The following is a 23,905-nucleotide window of genomic DNA, read 5'->3' on the forward strand; positions in this document are numbered from 1 at the left end:
CAAGGCAAACTGAGCTTCAGTCTGTTTTTTCCCTCCAGGGCAAACCGCACAGTTATTACTGAACTAATGTAGTTCAGTTGATCTTTCTTTTGATCCAGCTGGTAAACGCATGGACTTTGGCGTAGACACCAGGCTTGTCCCTCTCAGCGCAGCAGACACCCCAGCTCACCACACCGGTGATATAGTGTGTGCCATTTTGCTCACACACCAGGGGTCCACCTGAGACACCCTGTAGAGTTTAAAAAAAGGCAAGTTAATAATATTATCTGTAGAGGGCTTCTGAGGAAAGAAATAATGATGCCAAACTGATGCCAAAATAGGGATGTCTAAAACATACAATCTTCAAGTTTTGTATCATGTTTCCTTTCTTTAACAATGATGAATTTAATATCAATAGCTTTGAAAACAGCCATGTGAATGTATTAACAGCCCTTTCATGCATATTCTTCACATTCATAAACATACACACCTGACAAGAGTCAATACCTTCTTGCAAAGTCCCTGCACAGAACACGCTGCTGTCCAGGACATTTCCGTAGACCTGAGGAGTTTTCCATCGCTCATCAGAGATCAGGAAAGCACGTGCGTTCATCAGCTGGCTGCTGCACCTCTCTGAAAAGTGGAGTTCAAAGAGCGAGAAACTGACACAAAAGAACTCATTTTGACATGTGACAGTAGGAAGAGCAAAGGTGTAACTAATAGACTATAATGATGGCTGAATTCCATTTTGCTGCTTCAGTTTCAGGGTCCTGGTATTGTGCATGCTGGCTATTGCTTACTGGGTCACTTGGTTAGAACAGAACCATTGGTAATAGTAACACCTGTGCTTTTCCTACTTTGACAAGTCACAATGTGAAAAGGGGAAGGTTTGCTGAGACTCCAATTGCATTAGTTAGAGCAAATGGGGGCACTTAAACAATCATTTATCATTTATTTAACCTTGTCTTATTTGGCTATATATAATGCAACTTTCTCAGCAAATTTCACTTTGCGTCCAGTAATCGTGAATAAAATCGCCAGTATTGTTTGAAATTATTTTATCTCATTTAGAAAATAGACCAAGAACAACTTGTTCAAGTCTCTATGTCACGTGTAGCACACCAACGATAAATACTTAATTAATTCATCCTGAGGTGGTACTCCTAAGGCATTCAAATGCAACATACTCTAAGCTCATGATGACAGTTTTATGCAAGAAACACTGCATACAATACGGTGGAGTAAATATTGACTGGCATTATGTTCAGAATTGTAATGTCATTTCCTGTTTGTGTTTATTATTAAATTACACTGGGCCAGAAAACACACTTGCAGCTCGATCTAATGTTGTAGAACTGTCATCGCAGAAAAATTATACAACACTGCCAATGGGCATGGGCAGAGAAAATGTCTCTTTCACATGGTGCAACCCTTCAATCTGTACAGGTAGAAGACCTTTTATTTGCAGAAATGGTTGGTGACCATGAACCATGAAGCATGGCTGCACAGTGGAAGTATAAAGCAAAGAACGGTGCATTACCAGGTTACTAGTACACTTGTCCTACTCCTCGTCCAGTTGAGACAGCCATCAACCCACAAATAAAACCTCCAATTTGTATTCATGCATTTTACAACCCTGTCTAGTCCCCCCTTTTCAAATGTTTACCTATTCACTCAAACTCTTAATTGAGGTCCAGAACACAATACTTTAACCCAATGAATAAAATATTAAAGAACACCTTTCCTCTAGGTTACCTGCATCAGGACAGACCTTAGTGCTATTTGTGCAAGAGTTTGTGCTTGCCTAACGATAACCGCAAAATCTAGCCCGCAGGCTTTGATGAAACCCCCTTTGTACACATTCCTCATTATCAAAGAGTCGTTTGTTGCTGAAGATACATTTAATATCATTCGAGAGGCATTTTTTCATTATTAAAGATGTTTCATTGTAAAGATACTTGAGATTGTTTCACAAAAGTAAATATTTCAGTATTATATGGTTGGGAACTTGTTCCCTATCAGCTGAAATCTTGGCACGCCTGTGAGGTAACGTGTCACAAGTTTGGCACTCTGGGCACGGAGATCTCAGAACATTACAGAGTCAGTGGCATCATGTCAGAAATTCTCATATACATTATGGGAGCATGTATATCCTTATAAGAGTAAATGACGAGTGATCCAGTCAACAAATCTGCCGGCGTTGGCGTAGACACCGGGCTTGTTCTTCTTGGCGCAGCCGTGGCCCCAGCTCACAACACCAGCAATATGGTGGGTCCCATTGCGCTTACACACCAGAGGGCCACCAGAGTCACCCTGCAGGGACAGAGAGGAGTCATTATCTCTTTTCTTTATTCTCATGAATACAGTTACAAGAATATATAATGTAAATAAATAAGAAATCACATCTCACAGACCTGGCAGGAGTCAACACCTCCACTTAGGTAGCCTGCACATAACATGCTGTCGTCCAGAGCGTCTCCGTAAACATGGGGAGCTTTACATTTCTCCTGAGAGATCAGGCGAACACGAGCTTGCAGCAGCTGGTTTGAATGGTATTCTGAGAGAAGGCGGAGAGTCGAATCAAACTGACTGTGTGTTCAAATGCATTGAATGACACGTTAAGCCTTAAGGGATATAGTTCGAGAAAGAAACCGCTTTCATGTCGTTAATGTGGGTGTTCTACTGCTTCAGTATATACTCATAAATTGCTTAATTTGAAATATCATGAATGTTGACAAATATGTCAGGTTCTGCAGGCACGTTTGTCTTTTAAACTCAACACTTTATTATTGTTTGTCCTCGCATCAGATATGATCACATTCTTCACTAGTGATCAAACCTAAATCTGATGCAATATCAAATATTTGAAGGGCTCTGTGAAGCCGACTTTAATTTAGCTCCTGTGGCTATTGAGTATGTAAGTTACTGTTTATTTTTTCAGCAATTTCTTTTCAATCTATTCAATAATACAGTGCTTCTTCTTTGTCATCAGTTTGTAAAAGAAAACTCTATAAATAAAGTATTAATATTACAGCACTTGAAACCAAAAATGAACGAGCAAAAATACGTGACCCTGTTTTCCGATGTAAATGCGTGACATAGGTCTAGGTGAATTGGATGAATATCCATGAGCTGCCAAAGTCCAAAACATTTTCCATTTTATTGGTTTAATCTCATAACTGGCCAGTTTTTTTTGTTCAAATCAAATATACTTTATTCGTTTTGACTAAATATCAACTACCAATCTGCAAAAGCTGACCTTCTTAACTTAAACTGATCATGATGTTATGACAGTATGACAGACATGCAAAACAGTTTGTTAAACAGTCTGTAATAGACGGTGCAAAATAAAAATGATACTTACTATTTTCAGTCTCACCCCATCCTGAGATCACACACTCCGTCCCGCTGTTGAAGAGCTGGTTTGACAGGCAGGCTGTCTTTACATAGCGGGTCTCTTTGGCACAGTACGGTCTGTCCATGACTTTCAGCTGAAGCATGGCTGCACAGGAGAAGCACAACGCAAAGAACGATGCATTACCAGTACATTTAACTTCCATTTTTACGTACAATCAATAATTACATTTATATATGCAACTATCATTGCACCTCACCAATATCATTATGAAGAGCGACGGTGGACTCCCTGTAATCCTCATGCACGATGGCCTTCTCCACAGGAATGACCTGTTCGTATATTTCATCCTTCTCTAGGTCCACTCCTCCCAGCATCACCTGCATTTCCACTCCACTTTTACTGGACAAACACCAAAAGAGTTAAACAAAGGTCAGGTGTGTGTCCATGTAATGAATGAATTCACATCTGAAACTGCTTTAATACATCAAATCAACACTGGAGCTTACATGCAGTGTGCAGCAGTCAGTACCCAGCAGGACTCGATGAGGATGCCTCCACACCAGTGTTTGAAGGGATCTGAGGAGCCTTTGGATCTGATCTGTAGGGAAACCTGCCAAGGATTAGCCCCAGGAGGAGACTTCAGCCCTCTAATGATCCTTTTCCCGGGGTTGGGCATCCCACACTGGGAGAACTGGGCAGCAGGGACGTCCGGCTTGGCTGGAGTCGGATCTATTTCATGAATGGGCGGTGGGGTGGCTGGTGCTGGGAGGGATCAAAATGAGATATGCGGAGGCCAGGATCTTTCTCTGTGTGTGTGTGTGTGTGTGTGTGTGTGTTTGTTTTACCTCCGGAACATTTCCTAACGTTACAAAATTTCCACTTCAGTGTGCCGTTTTTGTTGATATAGCACCAGGGCTGATCATCTCCATCAGGGTTCCTTGAATACAGAGATTTTAAAACGCGTATTTAAAAGCTCAATAGCATTAAATTATACATTAAAAAAAAAAGTTACAACCTGGCGGCCCAAAAGTTTTTCTTGACTCTGAATTTTAACAGCCTATTACTTACTGTGTAAAAAAGACTTTGATTAACTTAACAAACCAGTTACTGACCCTTTGAAAGCGTGCCAAGAGTTACTAAGAACGGCTTTGAAGAAGCTGCAGAGTTCATCACTAAACGCAAGGTTACATAAACAGTAGGTGCCTCACATGTACTGTATTGACATTTACAGACAGACAAACATGGTAATGTCAACATGAAGTACATGTGCAATATTTACACAAGACAACTCCTCACCTGCAGTAACTGTGTGGTCCAATTCCATCAAAGCCTGGATACTGTTTGATGGGATCTGACCATCCTTTCTGCACGATGAAATAGGAATTCCAGTCCAGACACTCTTCCCCTTCAACTGTTACACTCACCATGCCGCGGTAAAACTCTCCATCCTCTTGGTAACAGTCGTTTGGTCCTAGGGCAAAAAAATCAATTTTCTTTTTTTTGCCAAAACACACATATGTGTGTTTTTTCTATTTAGGACAGAGAGAGAATTGTATTCACCAACTTCGCAGAACTTTCCACTATATCCATGAGGACAAGAACATTGGAAGGAGGAGCCTTTGGGACCCTTCATGCAAGAGCCTCCATTCTGACAGGGATTGGGCCTGCAGCGAGAAGCTGTGAACACAGGCAAGAAAATCAGCTTATGATGTCCAGTTTAAAGGCATCGATGCAATATGACTTTGTGAGTGTAATATAATGAGAAAACTAAATCAATAACATGCTGCTCTATATTCCAATATGAATTTCTAATCAGACCTTTAGTGCAGTTGGGTGGTTTGTATGGATGCTTGCACTTGCACTCGTAGAATGGAGCAGCAGATGTGACCACACAGCTTCCATGGCCACATTTCACGTTCTTGCAAACATTAGTCACTGAAAAACACACGGTGCATTTAGTTTACATGTAATAGTACATGTAGACCTGCTATCACTATTGCTTTGTCTGCTCTCATTTGCTTAGCTTTTTGTCTGTTTATCAGCCTCCTAGTTTTACCTGTTTTCTGTAAAGCAATTTTATGTTGTGTGTTAACTTTCTGCTTAACATCGTTTTGTATTAATTGTCTGCATTGTGCATTTTTCTACTTATATTGCTAACACGGTCTTTTTGTTACTACTGGGAGGCATACAAGTCATATTTATTTTAATCCTCTACAAAGTAGCTTTAACTTAAAGCTGAAACAAAAGGAAAAAAGTAAAATCTGTGAAATTATTATTCTCCAGGTATCATGATGCTTTTACCTTAAATCTCAGAATTCATTAGGTTAGCCTTTAAGTGCAAAACATTGAATATTATAATTAAGGCTCTCCTATACTTGATCTCAGTCATACTTGTCTGACACGTCTTCCCTGAGTACGGCTCAGGGCACAAACATCTGAAGCTCCCATCAGCAGCGTGGTCACAGCTCGCTCCGTTAAAACATGGGTTTGGATCACAGGCATCTAAATGAAGACAGAAACACATCAAATGTTTGCAGTAAAGACCTAACATGAAGTCTCACCAGTTACCACAAAGAGCAATTGATTATGTCTGCATCAGTGGATGTCTCGATCAATACATTGTGAGGCAGAGGGGATATCTGACTTAGTTAAACTACTGCATGCGTTCAGCAAATACAGGCAATCAAACCAGAAGTAATTTACCTGTGAAATCCATGAGTTCATATAACCAGTCATCTAGAGACAAATCAAAGTCTTCTGCAGGGATGTCGGGGGTGTAATCGTAATAATAATCATAATCTGTGAGGGAAAAAGAGGCATTTAGGCATTCCAGTCATGAAAGACTGAGTCAAGTTTTAGTTTACAGCAAAGTATAATTAAGTTGTTTTTTTTTACCTAAAGAGTCATCTATTTCTGTGAAAACCTGTGAAAAACAAAACATTCTTTATTAAGTTGACTCAGTTTAAGTTTTGCATCTCTTCCAAAATATTAATAAAAATGGAGATTCCATGTTTCAGAGAAACTCTTAACTCTTAACTCAAATACTTACATACAAGTCCTGTCCGAGGGCAGCGATTAAAGCTATGAAGCAGACAGTGTTGATGTAGACCCTGGCCATGATGGGACCAGTGAACGTCTATGGTATTCTTTTTGCACCGACAGTCCTAAATAATCTCTCACAAACACAGAGACCCCAGAAGACGCCACCCACCTGTTAATCATTAGTACGCTACATTGATTTTACAAGAGTTGCATGTTAAAAACGCACTGTGTAAAGTTCTCCCTCATATCTTCTGTAAATAGTTTGTAGTCATCAGGTTTGATTTTTGTCAACATTACTGAGTGTTTTTTCAATATGTAAGAAGGGAATTGCTTCGCTAAAGCGAACAGCTGAAGTTTTATCACAAACTCTGGTCTACAATTTACAATTTTTATGAAATGCTTAATGTTTTACAATATGTAAAATACCATGACTCAGTAATGCACTGTACATACATTTTTACAAATTCCTATTATGCTGTAACATACTGCACGACTATTAAAATGTGAAAGTAATGCTACTATAATTAAAGGGACCATACTGGTGTTTTAGTTAATAGTTTTCCTTCTTAAAGAGAATATTAGTTTTTAGATAGTATAAATGTTGTTTTGCTTTCTTCCAAGCAACCACTCTTAGTTTCATGTTAACACAACAATGCATAAACATGAGCTTGCACAGATATGCAATGTATCACATTTGAACACAGTAAGCATGTTTTTCTTTGTAAAATGTGCATTATTATTGCATGGTAAAACAGCTGAAAGTCTAGATTTTAAAAGTCTATCTTTGTTAACTACTGGCAGCTTACATCACTTTGTTATTTGTCATTAACAAACCTACAACTGGAATGACCCTGATCTTGCACAGCAGAGGAAAATCAAACAAAAACATTCAGTCGGACTTTGATTTGTTAGCTGAGCTGTTTTTTTATTCAGTGATCACTTTACAGTGGGTGCAATAGCATATTCTCAATGAACAGCACTATATATAATGTACAGAATGTGGAGAAGTCAGAGTTCAGATCAGACCACAATCTTGCTCTTGCTGTTCGTTACCCTCCTCTTACAGGTACACTGGGTCATCGCCTGTTTGCACAGTGTCAACTCAGTTAAAAAGTGTACTCAGGTTATTGACAAGTGGAGTGCTAGTAAACACTTTATCATATGCCATATGCCATATGCTTTACCCTGGCATTTAATTCATATGGTCTATATTCATATCATACAACACTCCAAATACTTCTTGATGGCTGCACAGACACTTCAAAACTTGCAACCACTGGATAATCATCATAAGTGCCTCAAACCTTGATTGTTGAACTGTATGGTATAGATTCATCTAATACTCATTCGTCATTCTAGTGGCGTAATGAACCACATGCAGAAACAAGTCCTTAACACAGTGCTAAGCTCAGTCTGTTTACATACCACTTGGTGATTGTTGAGAAGAACCTGTCTGAACCCAAAACATTCATATTTCCATTGCAATCTCCCAATGCGCTAACCTTTAAGAATGTTCTCTTAAACATACAATTCACTGTCTTCAGCACCAGAGAATATGGCAAACAATCTGGTGCAATTCACAGGTTTTCCCCTGGAAACAAGAGGGAGTAGGGTGCAGTTTCCAGTAAGTAAAAATAATATAAAAAGACTATAAATATGGGCATATAATGCTAACTTTTAGGAGCAGAGTCAGCAGCAATAGTCAGTCCTTCTCACTATCAAAGTCCATGACAACAGATCAAAAATAAGTCACAGATGCTTGTTCGACGTTTTGTTCTGTCTGCTCGCAGAGTGAGACTTCTTCCAAGTCCAAGTACAGTCTCAGGATAAGACTTGCTTCATGTATATTCTGATTTGCGGATGTAGTTGGAAGGCACGTAACCTCGCCGGCCTCCTGCCTCCCCCAGCCACCAGTCACCGTTGCCGTTCATGTCCTTGAACTCCAGTATCCGCAGCCGCTGATTGGCTGAGATGCTCAGTTCATTGGGACAACGGGCGTCGAAAGAGTAGAGAGCGTAGTAAATCTGAAAAACAAATGAATACAAACAATGTCATCGTTAGTTTGTGTTTTATCTTTTTCTAATTTAAAAGCAGAATTGATTAACATGTTTGGCCCATCTGGTGGTAGGATGAAGGATGGCCGTGACAGACAGCACTGCACACCCCACTGCACCAATGTTTACCAGGATTGTTTCGTGTTTATACAAATGGGATACTCACTCATCAGAATAACTCACATTAAAGTTTAATGCTAGTTACTACAGTCAATTTAATAAATGGTCTGCCCTTGTTTTGTTATGGTAAATGTTTGAGCAGTCACACTAAATCTCACCTGATGACTATCTAATTCACTCTCATCTTCTGGTTCTGGTTCTGGTTCTGGCTCCGGCTCCGGCTCGATGTACTCCTCTCTGGAGTTAGAACCTTTCTTCTGGCCACTACTATCTCCATTTTTCCACTGGTATGAGCTGTAGGTTTTGTCCGTGTGTCCATACCGCTGTGAGCGATTGTTTCTGAGTGAAGAATAAGAATCTGTCTCCGAGAGGTCCGACATTTCTTTGTGGCTGCTCAGACTTGCGTAACTCGCATCGTACGTGTCTCTGTGATTGCCTGAATGCCGGTAGGAAGGCTCCGTGTCTCTGTGACCGGAGGAATTCCGATGCGTTTGGTCTGAGTATTCCTTGCGATTTGAGGGATTTCTCGGCGAGGAGTTTATGGAGTTGCTCTGACTGGCAGACTCAAGGTTGGGTGCATCTCTGTGCTGACTCCTACGAGATGAGGCAGAGTCTAGCGACGGGTGCGGCGATGAATGAGTTTGGGGCTGCGATGTGGAAAAGCTGACGGTGGCCGCGTCCTGGTTAAAGGTCAGTGTGCTGTTGCTGTTTTGGCGGGAGAAAACAGGCGAGGAGCCGCCGTAGCCTGACTCATTAGACGATTGGCTCTCGATGGAGACGTCTGAATGGCTCCTGCGTGGATTGTAGGGTTTGAGGAAGGAGCTGTACACAAAGCCATTGCCGGCTGCAAAACAAAAAAAAGCAAGAGAAGACATGGAAATAGATTTTATTGATGTGTCACAAGTCAAAATATGATAAATTAAAAACCGTACAGTACTTGCAGCACAAATGACCTACCTCCATTATCAATTAGCCAGCGGTTGTTGCTACCCATGGGGTCCTGCTGCTTGATGACACCCACAAGGTCTCCTTCTAGTATAGAGATGTCCAGATCCTGCGCTGCATTAAAGTTTCTCTCTGCCTGGAAAAGTTTCTCGGGACCATAGCGTACCAGAAGTCCTGCACGGTGCTCATCGGTCTGCATGATGTGGTTGGGCTGAAAGCGACCAGGACAAGACTCACGGTTAGATCACGATCTCCTCGTGCATTATTCATTACATGTGTCATTAATCATAAGGTATGGCACAAATGGAATGAGAGCTCCACTCACAGGCGCCAGCAGCTTTTTAGAGATCTGCTTCTCAAGAGTCTTCTTCTCTAAGGTCTTTTTTGCGGAGGTGGCTGGAGGGAGGTTCTCTGGGCAGAAGCTAAAGCTCTGCAGAAGTTGGAGAACTCGACCGTACTCTTCTTGGAACTTGGCGATCAGGTTGCCCTCTGTGCCAGCTTTGCTAGAAAACTGGAGACAAAGGTAAAGAAACAGTCTGAGTTATTTAAAAAAAAAGGTTTTCTAATCAGTTCCCCCTATTCATAAGAAAATGTCCCTTTTCCTTCAAAACCCTCGTAAACAAAGTTACTCACGGCCTGGAGGAGGGGCCTCAGCTCTCCCAGTGTCGTTTTCGTGAAGTGCTTCTGGGATTGAGCGAAAGCTCTCACGCAGCCAGTCAACAGCTCCTCTGCTGCACCGTGGAACTTGGGGAGCTCGTCCAGAAGTTGGGCGTTGAGCGCCTCGTAGTTGTTGCGCGCCGCCTGCAGCTCATCCTGTACACGGCGGTCCTTGAGTCGGTCAGCGCGCTCCTTGCAGTTGTCGTAGTCCAGCAGCTTGTCGAAGCGCTTTTGGATGAGTTTGTGCGGCCCGGCGAACATGAGGAGGAGCTGGGTGAGCGGGTTGATGACTAAGGCCTCTGTGCGCTCCTTCTGCTCAGGGAATGGGGAAGAGGGTTGACAGACAATGTGATGTGATCAGAGGTCATTCCCAATGCACTTTTACAACAACTAAGTGAGGCAAAAACAGAGGAAGAAGACTTACAAATTGTGTGAACTGTTTGTCGCTGATGCTGCGGTGAGCTCTCTGGAAGCGCTCGGGGTCGAGGACACTTCGCTCTGTGTAGATGTCACAGAAGCTGATGGCTGCCAAGACCTTTACAGATGCTGATTCCTAGAGAGATGCATTGTATTGCAATCCATGTTGTTCAAAAATACAAGTAGTTCAAGACAAAATATTTATATATACACTTAAGTGGAATATGTGTTGAATGCACTGATTATGTTAATTGCATTAAATTAAATACATTTAAAATTGTTCCCTTCTGCAAATTAAAAAAATTCTTTACAGTACTATTTTTATGAACAAAAGTCTCATAAGCTTAATATAATACTGAGTCATATCAGTATAAATGATATAAATACATGTAGAATTTGCAATCAAAATGGCATGAATCAGACACAGTGTGTATTTCTAAGTTGATCTACTTCTGATATGGTCTAAAGAACAAAAGACACTCAGTTTAGTTGTTCCTGTTCAATGCTCCTACCCGTATATGTTGCAGGTACAGGGAAATGTCCCGGATAAAAGACTTGATGAGTCTCTCCTGCAGCCTGAACTTCTTCTCAGCCTCATCAAACGCTTCATCTTTAATCTGAGGACAAAGGTAGAAAGAGATCAGAACCAGCATGACGTTTTCATGCACAACACCACTCGGGTTGGCAAAATGAGCAGTGATGTACCTGGGGTGAAATCCCGGTGAGGTGTTTGAGGTGGCTGCTGACGCGGTTGGATTTTTTGATAATGGAGTGCATGCTCAGCTTGGAGATCTTGTCGATGAACGTGTCCTCGTCGACTTTCCTGTACTTAACCACTGTGGGCAGCAGAGGGAAGACAGTTCAGACTCTGTACTGGATAAATACTTTTCCAAAACAGCAGACTTTAAGTATTTTTTTTTTTTTTACCAAGGTCCTTCCTGCGCTTGTACTCATTGATGTTTACGTTGATCTCTTTGATGGCCAGCAGAGCTTGAGTCAGCTGGGGCCGGTCGTGGTGGCTCTCCGGCGTGGCCCCCAGCAGCTCCATCAGCAGCAGCGGGTAACGCATCACCCGCTGCACCGGCTTGATTAAGAAAGAGCCGAGGTTGATGTAATTTGTTTTCCCCCTGAAGAAGGGACGGAGACAGCAGATAGTGTTTGGTTGTCGGGGAAAATGAGAATATGTGAAGAGTGAGAGACTCTCATGCCACTATCACAGTCACAGCTATTGATTTATGTTCCCATGGTCATGTAACACATGATCCAATGATATGTAACCATCATCACATATTCACATATTCTGACGATGATCAATACAGTTTTGGGGAGACATAAAAGAACAGGGAAGGCACCATGAACAAGAATATTGATTTGCTTAGCTTTTAATGCGATCGAGAGGACAAATTCATTGAGCAACCAACTCAACTGGTTGTGTGATCACTTTCTTCTAAAGTAGAAATCTTTTCTCATTATTAAAAGATAAATTCTTGCTATTAACATAACAAGGATAATAAATTAGTGTTTGATTTATGGCATCTTATTATCAAATTCAAGATGAACCCATTTCCACTTTCCAAACAGTAAAACATGTCAAAACACATATTTTTCATATTATTTATGGTGTTAGAGGTGGATTTTTGGTGACCAGATTTTCTCTATTCCCCATAAAGAGAACTTTCAACACTTCATGTAACAACATTCTCATAATATTGAGAAAAGATCAGTTAATGCAAAAATGCTGTTGCTGTTTTAATCCAGAAGATGGCATTAGATGTTTCCCAGAATCAACAATTACTTTGCATGTCCACAGAAGAGGATGCATATTTCTCTTCACAGTGTGCAGAATTCACATGCACGTGCAAAAACACAAACAATAAAATATGAGTTCATCTCAGTCAAGCAGAGAGAATTGAAATGGCAGCATAGATGTTTTAAGAATCCTCCACACTCAGTGCACACAGACACACACACACACACAGAGGTAATTTCCAGGGGGGGGTTAGTGAGCAAAAGGCATGCGATTCTCATGCTGGAAATCATGACAACACTCGTTATGGAGACTTACCACTCGCGATACATGGCCCTGTTGAAGGGAAGATTGGAAAGAGATAGAAAGATAACAAAAACAGGATTTAAAAAACCTAGGACCTGATGATAATTTTCATGAATGTCACATTTTTCCACAAGTGTTAAATTCCGCAGTACGCGTATGCAGAGACTAAATCCACACAATTGACTTGAACTTTGCGAGGTCAATAAAAAAGTCAAGCCAGCTGCACCCACGGTTGTTATGGTTTTGTTTTGTGAATTGTCTCTTGAAGCTGGACAGAAGCCCAGTGTGGCAGTAAAACCTGGCAGTTTCTAGTAGGTGGCAGAACACGTGACCTTTTTAGAGCTCAAAGGGCTGCAACATACGCAGACACACTTTAGAAAAGACGATTGCAACATTGTGGTTAACTTACAAAAAGACAGGAAAACTGTATTTCAAGAGCAAAAGTACATCTAAACAAAGGGTTGACAGCACACGCAGCTGTACAAGCTCCTGATCCTTTTGTTTAAGAAGACTCCCTCTTGGAACCAGAACCCTTTTTTTTCTACAGCTTCTGGTCAAACAAAACCTGTGTTTATCTTCAAACACGGATTGCTGACTTTAATTTACAACAGCGTAAAGTCGAATGTATGAGTCACTGATGGTGAAACTAGACAGGTGAAACTAGAGAGGGCACATTTTTGTCACTGCACTACTTCACTGAGGAGCAGTCAAACTGCTTCATCTAATAGGGTTCCATGTGTTGCATGCACACAGCAGGAGTGGAGTAAAGGTATTTCCACGGACTGAAAAGGTCCTTCTTATGTTTAAAGATTTACAGCAACGGCACCTTCTCTATCAAAACTTGCCCATGAATCATAGTTCAAAGTCTGCTGAAGAATCCCCGTCATAAATTAAATCCATGCGACTATCAGCTAAAGGAGACCTCACTGTGGTCTTGAACTCATTTACAACGTGACTGCAGTGCCTTACATGTCTACAAACTCCATTTCAAAGTTATTATTCTACTGTAAAACCTGTTTAAAGTGACATTTTGAAAAGGGTTTCATATAACGCATGCTGGAACAATACAGCTGCCATTACTACAAACAATAAGTGATCCATAACCTTTTATGGTTCATGTTTTATTTCAACTGAATATTTATATTAGTGGCCACTCTTGCTTTCATGTTCTCATGCTTTTACACACACAAACATGCAAATCGTTGGTAACTCAAGTGCAAAAGATTGTTTTTAAAGTGAAACACACAGGTCCAAGCTGAACTCTAAAACTAGTGAGCGACCCCCTTTTTCAGACACATTTCCCTCCTCTCAGTGACTCACCTCAGTCTCTCCAGACACTCCAACACGTGACACTGGATGTTTTCGTCCTTCTCGTAACTCTCGAGCAGAGAGATGGCATCATCATGGTTCTGGCAGTAGATCTTGTAAACGTCTTCCAGCTCCGCTTTGAAGTCAAGGAATATCGTTCCTGAGACCAGAGGGAAGAGAAACGTAAGGTCATGTGTTCATTTAAAAAGGGAAACAAGAGAGGAAGAAGGAGGAGGATACTTACACCCAAACAGACAAAAAAGATGAGTAAGTCTGCAGACATATCAATTTGGGGGAAACCTCAACTATGAATTAAACTTCCTCAAACGATTTCAACGTTCAAAGTCTTGATATTTGACAGATGATAGTTTATGGTTGAAACGTGAATAAAGTACAAAGCACAGCAAGGAGGAAGAAGTCGCCGGTAAAAGACTTGCGTCATAGGATATGCATCTTTTAAAAACTGGCTTCTTACCAATAGAGTCTGTGTCCTGCAGTGTTTCAAACAGGCGTTGTGACAAGTCGATCACTGAGCTGATGTTGCCAAAGAGCCCGTCAAAGTCCACATTCTTCACCTTTTAGGAAATGCAGATAGACAGTTTTAAAACAGTGATAAAAGTTCCTCTGTGCTGTTCAGTGAAAAAACACTTTATGTTTTTCTTTTGAAGCATCCCGGTTATGTTTTGTTTCAATAGACTTAATTTAGAAGCCTAAAAAATGAAATCACATCCCAAATATGCTCAAAACTGTCACTTTAAATGATCTGATGTTTTCTCTTTGCCCTTGTTGTCTCAGTAAAACTCTATCTGTTTCTCTTGGAGCTGAATAATATTTCAGAGGCACCTCGTATCAACATAACCCCACAAATCCAAACATATGAAATATAAGTGTGTTAAAATAAACGTTTGTGTGCTGTGCTGTAGAGAAAGTGACACCATCCCTTGTAAAATGAAAACAAACCCATATTTTACAGTGTTTCAGACTAACAGTGTTTTCTACTATATTTCGAGCCATGCTCTTAACGTACGCCACCTCCCCTGCGTCTAACATCTCTTTACCTGCTTCCTCTGCAGGGGCTCGATGATCTCCTCGACACACATCTGCAGGTCTTTGATGTAGTCCTTCTCAGTCTGCAGCAGCTCCTCGATGACCTTTGACCTCTTCTCCAGCATCCTCAGCTCGGGATCCTCGGTGCCTGTGCCGGCGGCGGGGGTCGAGTCCGAGGTCGGGGTTGAGTCTAGCGGTTTGGGCTGGGACGACAGGAGCGTCATCTCTGGGGAGACAGGGAAAGGAGACGAGATTTAGGCTCCGTCTAAACTGAACTGAAAATGGTTTTCAATGTTAATCTTCTCTTTTATCATTGTAATATTTTTAATAAGCAGTATTTAGGATCAATCTATCAACTTCTGCTGATTAGCTGCCATGAAATTGGCACAAACACAAAGCTTGTTGGAACAAAAAACACAAAGGGATTATTCTAAAGATAACAGAGTATAAAAAGGGAAATAGAAAAACGTTCCCAGCCCATGTCTCCATTCATTGTTTCCAAACATACTCCTGCCCGCCCACCCACCCAGCCCACCCTTTACTCTTCCTCTTGTCTGACTAGCTTTTGATCAATGTCTGTCCTCTCACTCCCAGAGGGCTGATCTCTGGGGGTGCCTGGGACTGGAGGGAGAGCCTGGTTCATGCACCACTGCTTTTTATGAATGGACCCAAAACTGGAGTGGACTCAGGCTCTTTGTGTGTGGCACAATGGCCTGTGACAGCAACTACAGACGTACAGGCTCTCAGGGACCGAGCAGGCATTGAAGAAGGGGCAGTTAGAGGGGGACGGAGGGTAAAAAAGAGATAACAGCACTGGAGAGTGATGATACATGTTGTATATGTTTCTAAAGTGAGACATGAAGCTCTTAGGTTGAAAGGAGATGTCTCGTGATATTCTTCTGTTATTGTCAACAAATCCCATGAAAAGAAAACTGAATTGTTTGTGTATCCAAAGTCTGAGCTTAGTCCTTTGTGCCATCGACCTCCATTGCCGTCCAAAAACTCATCAAATCAATTAAGCCACACTGTTGGGACTTGCTGACATGTTCCTTTATTACCATGAACATCAATCCCACATACACGCATGCACCAAATCTGCAGCTGAAAAAAGTCCCCCAAAATGTACTCCTGTTTAAGTAACGTTTGCGAAAACCTGCAGTTTTATAATATAAGTTACGCTCTATAAATTCGGAGAGTTTTTATTCAAGGCCCATTGTTTAAGATTTACGAATTCAGTAGGAACAAATGTCTAAGGTGGTCATAAAGTCTCATGAGACGGACTAACACCGTGTTAATGTCTCTTCATGGATTTGTGGACAAAATATAGATTATTAGCAGCCTTATCCTGGAAGTGTGACTACGAAGTGTTCTGAAGCAGCAGAAACACGTGTGCTACAAGTTAGATTGATATATTTTGATTGGATCAGTGTGATAAATTACCATGAATGAATCTGTGGAGAGGAAAACACTGCTCTAGTTCTGTTACATCTCAGTAGCAGAGGAAGCAATATGTGCTGCGTTGTGTTGACGGACGACGGTGACGTCACCCTTGCTCCTTGAACAGATGCTGTCAGGGGCTAATGAAGTTAACTCTGCTTACCCTCATTACACCATGCACTTGAAAATACTTACATGCCACACACACACACACACACACACACCTGTTGCACCGTCACAGTTTTGTTTGAATCACATAAAAGCAGTTATTTGAAATTTTTGATCCAAACTGTGAGCACTTCTCACGAGAGTATCGAGTTAAGATCAAACGTAAGACCTTGCAAAACTTAGTTGCAAAGCTTTTTACATTTTGATGCAAACAAAGATTTTTATTTCATGACCCGACTGTGTGTCTGATCCTCGGGCCACCTGCCTTTTGTCTCCCCCCCCCTCCACCCTGACCTCATCTTTCTTTCTTCACGTGACTTGGCTAAAGCTCGACTCAGAGGAGCTTTTCTCCCCGTCACTGCTGCTCTGCCAACTGACATTACTCCAGCATTTCCCCACTGGTGAGAAAGTAGCTCACTAATGGGTTTTAAAAGTCATACAGTAGCAACACAACACAAAGAGAGGCTGAAAACAAAAGACTCAGAATATAATTGGAATCAATCGGCTCATTCCCATGTTTGATCCTCCACACACACACACACACACACACACACACAATTACATCACATGCTCCACTTCACATGGTTAAATACGCAGCTATTTCCATCATAACCAACCTGCGAAACAACATGACCAGAATGTGACCCACTTCTATGAAATTCCACTTTTCTTTGTTCTGTGAAGTATTATTGTATAGATGGAGGGTACAGGCATCTTGTTTGCACAAACACACACACACACACACACACCAAAAGGCTTGAACTATAATACACCTCATTCATTTCAAATCTGTTGTAACTACTGCAAACTGTGATTTTTAGTGTTTGAGAATTTATTCAAAAATATTCTTTATCTGATTACTGGTTTTGAAAGAAATACATTACATTAATTAGCCAATCACGCAATCGCAGGTTCCCGTAACATGAGGTGGAACATAACACTGTCAGCCTGTGGAACTGGATCTGCCCGTGTCACTCAGTCTGCAGTAACAGGAAACACCCACTTAACAATCACTTCTAATGAAGCATTAGCATCTAATGAATCACACACCCGTGACTGGATGCCAACAATCTGAGATTAATCAATCAGTGCAAACAACAACAAAACATGTTTGATTAGAAGAAAACTGTTTGATTAGATCTGGGTGCGTATGTTTTGCGGGATCATTATGTGTTGTACTTAATACAATAAGCCGTGGATGCATACAGTATATTTAATCACCCACACACACACATACTGAAGAAGTGACATGGATGTAACTGTACGATCAACTCTTTATGGGGAGCAAACATCCAGAAGAGGAAAAACAGGGATCATGACTCTGCAGGGGGCTAGGAGGTGTCAGCACAGAAAGCAGGCAGCAGGAGGGTTAATGAATGAGCGCTGACCTGGTTACACATGTTAGAGAGTTTGGAATAATAAAACAAAGACACGCCTGTGTAATGTCTTGGTATATAGGGGGGGGGGGGGGGTTATGGGTAATACAGGGGATGAGAACTGATTATTAAATCCATTGACGCTGTCGATGAGGCTCTGATGCTCAGACAATTTTAAAAATGTTGAAGTTAAAACCACTTGATTGCCATCACCACTCCTTTATGTTCCACAACACTAAGCTTATAGTTAAAAATACACCGCAGCCTGGATCTCTGGGACGGCCACAACAGGGAGTGTGCTTAATAGCACTATAAATCGGTGCGCCACACCTCCAATCTTCCAACACTCAGTATGACTGCAGTTATAGTCACACACTGACACATCAGCACGGGTCATCGAGGATTTAACAAAAGACAACGGTGCATATCTGGTGGCGCAATCAAAGAACAGCCCAGTCAGAATGCATTGCTTAAGGTTGACCAAAGATTAGTGAGATTGTGACTGTGACTTATGGTTAATATGCATTGTCTAATTTATATGATAGCCTGTGTTTTTCGTTCGTTTGACCGAACGAAAGTTTTACTTAACTTTTACCACTTTTTCCAGCTTCGCCTGCTTTAATGCATGCGATGATGTTCATAATATTCATTTGGATTCACAAAAGAAACAATGAATTTTCGGGAGAATATCCCTTGTAATGTTTGCTCTCTCCAATGCACTATAATTCGCTGCCCCGTACACAGACAAAAAGAGAAGACGCAAGGGTTTCACGCACCTGCTGCTCGGAACTTTCTTCAAACCCCTTCAAAAACAAGCACACACCCCTACACACACACACACATAGTGGTTCAAACAACGACACCCATTCTACGATAGTCCATTGTCAATCTGAAGTCCAGCTCCTGAGCCTTGTAGAGGACTGCGTGTCCCGCTGCAGAAACTCCATTCCAGACCTCCAATTACCATGAGAATGGATGGGAACCCACCATCATTAAACACACACACACACACACACACACACGCACACACACTTACACGCACAGACACCACGGAGGACGACCACTCTGGCAGAGAATAAAACCTGGAGCTGGACCGTCGCTGCTTGTTGCTTCGAATGAGATGAGAAAACAGGTGTCCTGCTTCAACACGCTGCATCCCAACCACACTACATACTAATGGACATAGTACACGGTGTTGGCTAGTATGTAGTGTGGCATTGGGACAATGCACCTGCTACGCTAGCCTCTATCCTCGCCTCTTTTAAAGTTTATGTCTGACATGACAAACATCTTTGCTGTGGCTAACTTTATATCCTGACTCCACATGTTGGTTGTCTGTCCTTCACCTGTTTACGCACCATCAGGTGTCACATGAGATTCAATACTGAGCTTAATTAATCTATTTGTTAAAAGGCATCTAATTGAATGTCGTATTTCAGATATTAACGTATGATGCCTTGTTTATCTGGTCAGATTTTAATGCTGCTATTATATAATACAGCGCACAGCTAAATGTCTGAGCTGTTACGCCTCATGAACTCACATTTGGCTACTATAACATTTGTTCGGGGGTTTACTGAGTAGCATGGATTAAGTCCAGTTCTTTGATTAATCCGTTTCATGTTTCACAGTTTACTGACACTCCTCCTCTGCTCTGAGAACCTCAATTCTATCAAAAATTACAATGCCTATAGATGCCACATCTTCCCCTCAATCCTCCTAAATTATCTTGCACTTCAGCATATTTTCAACTCTTTAATTTCCATAATAATCCAAGTAAACCTCTTTACAGAAAATGTCTCTCTCTTGAACTGTGACTTTGTTGCCCGACCGTAGCAAATCCAGTTTTCAAACAATACATGTCTGAGTTCATGGTCTGCAGTCAGCGTGCTCCACTAAAAGCCGTGTAAAGTCAAAAGTTTTGGCCTGCACGGAGCGCTCTGAGGTCAGACACACAATCAGTGCTGTGTGTGTGCGCTCTGCTCCAAAGTTCACAGCCGAATGCACAGTTGCCATCGCAACCCAAATAGCGGGGGGGGGGGCCTCCTCACATCGAGCCAAGTTTTGTAGAGCAAGGAGTGGCTTTGCTGACATGATCACATGGGAAACTCTGCGTGAGTGTGTTCAGTTGGGTCATGAGAATAAGTTGATACACGCTCCTAAGACTCCTTCTTTTACCGAACAAGATGCAAGCCATGACTTGTAATTAATACGTTATGTATTAAAAAATAATCTGTGGCGCTGGCAACCGGCATAAGCAAGGTATGTCAGCACAGGCAGAGTAAATATTAGCAAGACTCTTAAAGGGCATCAAACTGTTGCACAGGTTGACTTTGTGTCTTAGAGAAAGAGGCAGCGCTTATTTAGTTTCTCTGCAGAAACAAAATCTTCATTTTTGAATCAGCCAATTTTGTCCACATTTCTGCCATCAGGTAGAAGTTCCCTCAGAATTGAAGAAAGGGGAGTTCATTCAGTGACATACAATCCAGTTTATCTCTTTTTAGGGTCAAATGTCAAAAAGGTCACATTCCTGCTCCTGGCAGAATCTCTCAGCAACCTTTATGTAGCATTGTTAGGAATTTCTTGTAATTACAGCCCTCCATTCAGTCATTAAAAAAGCAGGTTGTGTGAGACATGTAACATTCAACATGTGATTTTCTCAATCAATCCTGTGTTTAGAGATACAACTCTTCTTGTCTGCAGGTGGATAAGACCACAGTCTAATTAACAAGTTGAATAAATAAGTTGCTACAATGCTGCATGGCAAATGGGACCAGGAGCGGGATCTCTGGCTTCCTTGGAATTTCTCATCTCGTCTCACTTCTATGACGAACAATGTCCAATTACTTCAAGAGACCATCAGTTTTGCATATGTGCATAGAGAGCCATCAAGAGAGGGACCTATTCAAAGAAAAAGCTGTACCGTCTTCAAGTTAATGGAGAAGGAGAAGACAATGGGTCTATTGGGTCTATTGGGTCCCACAGGTGCTTTGTTGATACAACATATACCAAAAAATACTTTAAATACTTTTAAATGGTTCCAAATGCAAAGGAGAAGCTGTACATTGTATGAAATGTTCTCTATTTTATGGCCATTTTGCATACAGTGTGATGACTCAGAGACTTTTACCTTGACTGTCTGTGTTGCTTCAGTGCAACCTGAGTGTGAGAACTTTCTTGAGGCTTTGAGATGACTGAACTTGCAGCATTATATCTGTTGCTCATTGTATGACAAGTAAAGACAAAGATCTGCCTGAGGGCTTTATGAGTTTCCCCACAAGTAAACAAGAGAATTTGCCTAAAACTGTTCTGGGCATTGTGCAATGATCCACCGAAAGGTAGCCTTTCTTTATATTCCTTAAAATACAACCACACATTGTATGTATTATTGATATCATCAAAAAGGTAAGCTACTGAATGTAAACACTCTCTAACAAATGCATGAATGCTATATGGTTCACTATAACATTCTGTTTAGTTGCTCTGTACAGCTGTGATGTTCAAAGTCATGTTAGTTGCACTGGAGTTGGACAATTTGAACAATCTTCAACTAATAAAGCTATCTGACACTTCATGATTATTAGAAATCATTTAAAAAGACAAGCAATAAGGATGAACCACAAAGAAATGCATGCACAACATGTGAGTGTGATCACCACTGACTCATGCAGACTTTTGGACTAACGAGCTAAATGTTTTTCTTTGCTGGCCAGCAGCGAGATAAGACGTCTTTAGAGCAATGTTGTCAGGCGATTTGAGATCTTGTTTTAACCCCTAACTCCCCCCGCCCCACCCTCGTACCGCCGCCCACCAATAGCACCGACTGCTCCAGGATTACAGAGCATACGCTGCCAGATCATAGCTGGATGACGACACTGTCCATACAGCAGAAGACAATTTTCTTTTAAAGTTCAAGAGTGCGACCATAAACAGAAATCCAGTTGCATACTTACACCCAGACACACACACACACACACACACACACACGCCTATTTCATAGGTATTTTGTTTCAAACAAGAAATAGATTAGACTGTTATGCTATTTATTCCTGAAAAAAACAGCAACCATTTTGCCAATTTTGTTGCCTTCTTTGGTTAAACCTACAAAATGTAAGCCTGTAACAGCAGCACACGCACGCACACACACACACACACACACACACACACACACACACACACACACACACACACACACACACACACACACACACACACACACACACACACACACACACACACACACACACACACACACACACACACACAAAGTTCATAACATAATTATAACTAGACCCAAACTGTAATGTTACATGTATGTCATCTAAAACATTAGTTTGTAGCTGCAATGTACTAAGCTCTATAGATTTTTCTGACCCAGGGAGAGGTCTCATATATCTAAAACGTGGTTACTGAGAACAAATGCCCTTAAACACGCTCAGAAAGCCTCGGCCATCACCTCAATGTCACTGAATCACGGCGTAAGCGCTGCAGCGAGATGGCCTAATGTTTTTAGCCGTGCTATCTAATGCTTTACTCGACCAAACCCCTGACGGAGCTGAAACAGTTTAACAAGATTAAAGGATGACAAGACACTGCAGAAGGCAAGCATGGTGCATGTGTGTGTGTTTAAAAATGGCGTCATCTCTCAAATAAGCCTCTGTAGGACCTCGCAAGCACACACACACACTGAGATTCAGTCTAGTCTTGCAGTGAAGGAGTCAGCCTAGTGCTGGCCACCGCCTGGCACCAGACAGACCCCCGCCATCCACACACCATGCTGACGCTAGGGATTAATACTTGGACTCCCGAAATGGATGTGTGGTGGGGGCCAATGTGTACTGTGCGTGTGTGTGTGTGTGTGGCCGTGCATGTGTGTGTTTCTAGGTAACTGGGGGATGGGTCACGGGGCGCCACCTGCTTCTTCTCAGACACAATGAAGCGAGTCAGAAGAGTGCTCTCTCTTTCTTCGATTCCTCATGAAACACACTCAAACACACACACAAGCACACCTACTTTTAGATGTAGTTTTAGTTTGTTTTCATGTTGACAGATAACTGCACTGTCGAAGCTTTTCTCAGTGTTAAAAGGTGATACGATCATTGCCCTGGGGCTGAGTATTTAACATCAACACTTTGAGTGCAGACCAACTGAAATATGTAAGTAAGCATCACATGGCGGATATTTTCTCATCTAAGTCAGGAAACTTGTATTACTTTGGACTATATTTCATTCATACGTTTTTTGTTTGACTGATGCAAGGCACAGTTTAAAACTTTCTCTAAACCTTCCCTAGAAGTGTCAAAATGTTAAAGTATTTATAGTCCGCAGAACTTCATAACAAGGTGGACTTTGTAACATTTAGGTTTAGGTGTTTGTAGAAAATAGTTTAGTATACAAGACATACTTGCAATTATCTCTAAAACAGGGCAACTTCACTCATCATGAACTGCTTTATAAAGATAGTTTTAAATCGTACCCCTGGCTGAAAACAGCCATCAACTGAAGGGACTTGTTGTGGGTGCACATAGCATCAGTGAGGAAGACTATGGCAGCAAATGAGAGAGACTAAAGAACACAAGAACCCACAAAACCTGTCCTGCAGGTCCTTACGCCTACAAATTCCTGACAGTTCACCTTCCTGTGAGATAGGTGATACCGTCATATGCGCGCACACACACACACACACACACACACAGGTTCCAGCACACACTTTCTAAGGAAGTAAGTCAGGCTAGTCAGCACTTTGAAGCCCCCAGCATTGATTAAAAGAGCACCTCTGGAGGTCACCAATGATAAGAAGTGAGACACCAATGACTATCGACCTCTCTATCCTGTTTTATCTAAAGGGATTGGGAATGAAAAGAAGCTTTGCAAACCATGTTCCCTCTTTTTTGTCAAAATCTGTTAAGTGAAGTGGAGTTGTACCTGCGCATTACATACGTAA

At 41.5% G+C, this 23,905-nt stretch overlaps 2 protein-coding genes across 3 annotated transcripts in view; both read right to left on the reverse strand.

Annotated features, from left to right (window-relative positions):
* Window positions 1–1,905: 1,905 nt before the first annotated feature.
* On the reverse strand, window positions 1,906–6,132 carry habp2 (hyaluronan binding protein 2). The gene is made up of 11 exons (XM_079182217.1): window positions 6,041–6,132; window positions 5,729–5,839; window positions 5,156–5,272; window positions 4,898–5,014; window positions 4,634–4,808; window positions 4,183–4,274; window positions 3,844–4,099; window positions 3,594–3,736; window positions 3,344–3,481; window positions 2,394–2,536; window positions 1,906–2,292 (listed from the first exon to the last, which is right to left on the reverse strand). The coding sequence occupies exons 1-11, from the start codon at window positions 6,051–6,053 to the stop codon at window positions 2,134–2,136; spliced, it is 1,464 nt and encodes a 487-aa protein (XP_079038343.1). The 5' UTR covers window positions 6,054–6,132; the 3' UTR covers window positions 1,906–2,133.
* Window positions 6,133–7,284: 1,152 nt separating this feature from the next.
* The window catches only part of dnmbp (dynamin binding protein), a 46,701-nt gene continuing 30,080 nt past the window's right edge, over window positions 7,285–23,905 (reverse strand). For both annotated transcript variants that reach the window (XM_079182521.1, XM_079182522.1), the window contains 13 exons: window positions 14,992–15,206; window positions 14,409–14,508; window positions 13,946–14,093; window positions 12,638–12,655; window positions 11,500–11,699; window positions 11,278–11,408; window positions 11,085–11,189; window positions 10,580–10,708; window positions 10,132–10,467; window positions 9,824–10,009; window positions 9,511–9,709; window positions 8,712–9,397; window positions 7,285–8,403 (listed from right to left, as the gene is read on the reverse strand). In XM_079182521.1, coding sequence (XP_079038647.1) covers window positions 8,218–8,403; window positions 8,712–9,397; window positions 9,511–9,709; window positions 9,824–10,009; window positions 10,132–10,467; window positions 10,580–10,708; window positions 11,085–11,189; window positions 11,278–11,408; window positions 11,500–11,699; window positions 12,638–12,655; window positions 13,946–14,093; window positions 14,409–14,508; window positions 14,992–15,206 — 2,639 coding nt within the window. In that variant the 3' untranslated portion in view covers window positions 7,285–8,217. The remainder of the gene's footprint in view (window positions 8,404–8,711; window positions 9,398–9,510; window positions 9,710–9,823; window positions 10,010–10,131; window positions 10,468–10,579; window positions 10,709–11,084; window positions 11,190–11,277; window positions 11,409–11,499; window positions 11,700–12,637; window positions 12,656–13,945; window positions 14,094–14,408; window positions 14,509–14,991; window positions 15,207–23,905) is intronic.

This window comes from Pholis gunnellus, assembly GCF_910591455.1.
Source record: "Pholis gunnellus genome assembly, chromosome: 21".
Taxonomy (NCBI): Eukaryota; Metazoa; Chordata; class Actinopteri; order Perciformes; family Pholidae; genus Pholis; species Pholis gunnellus.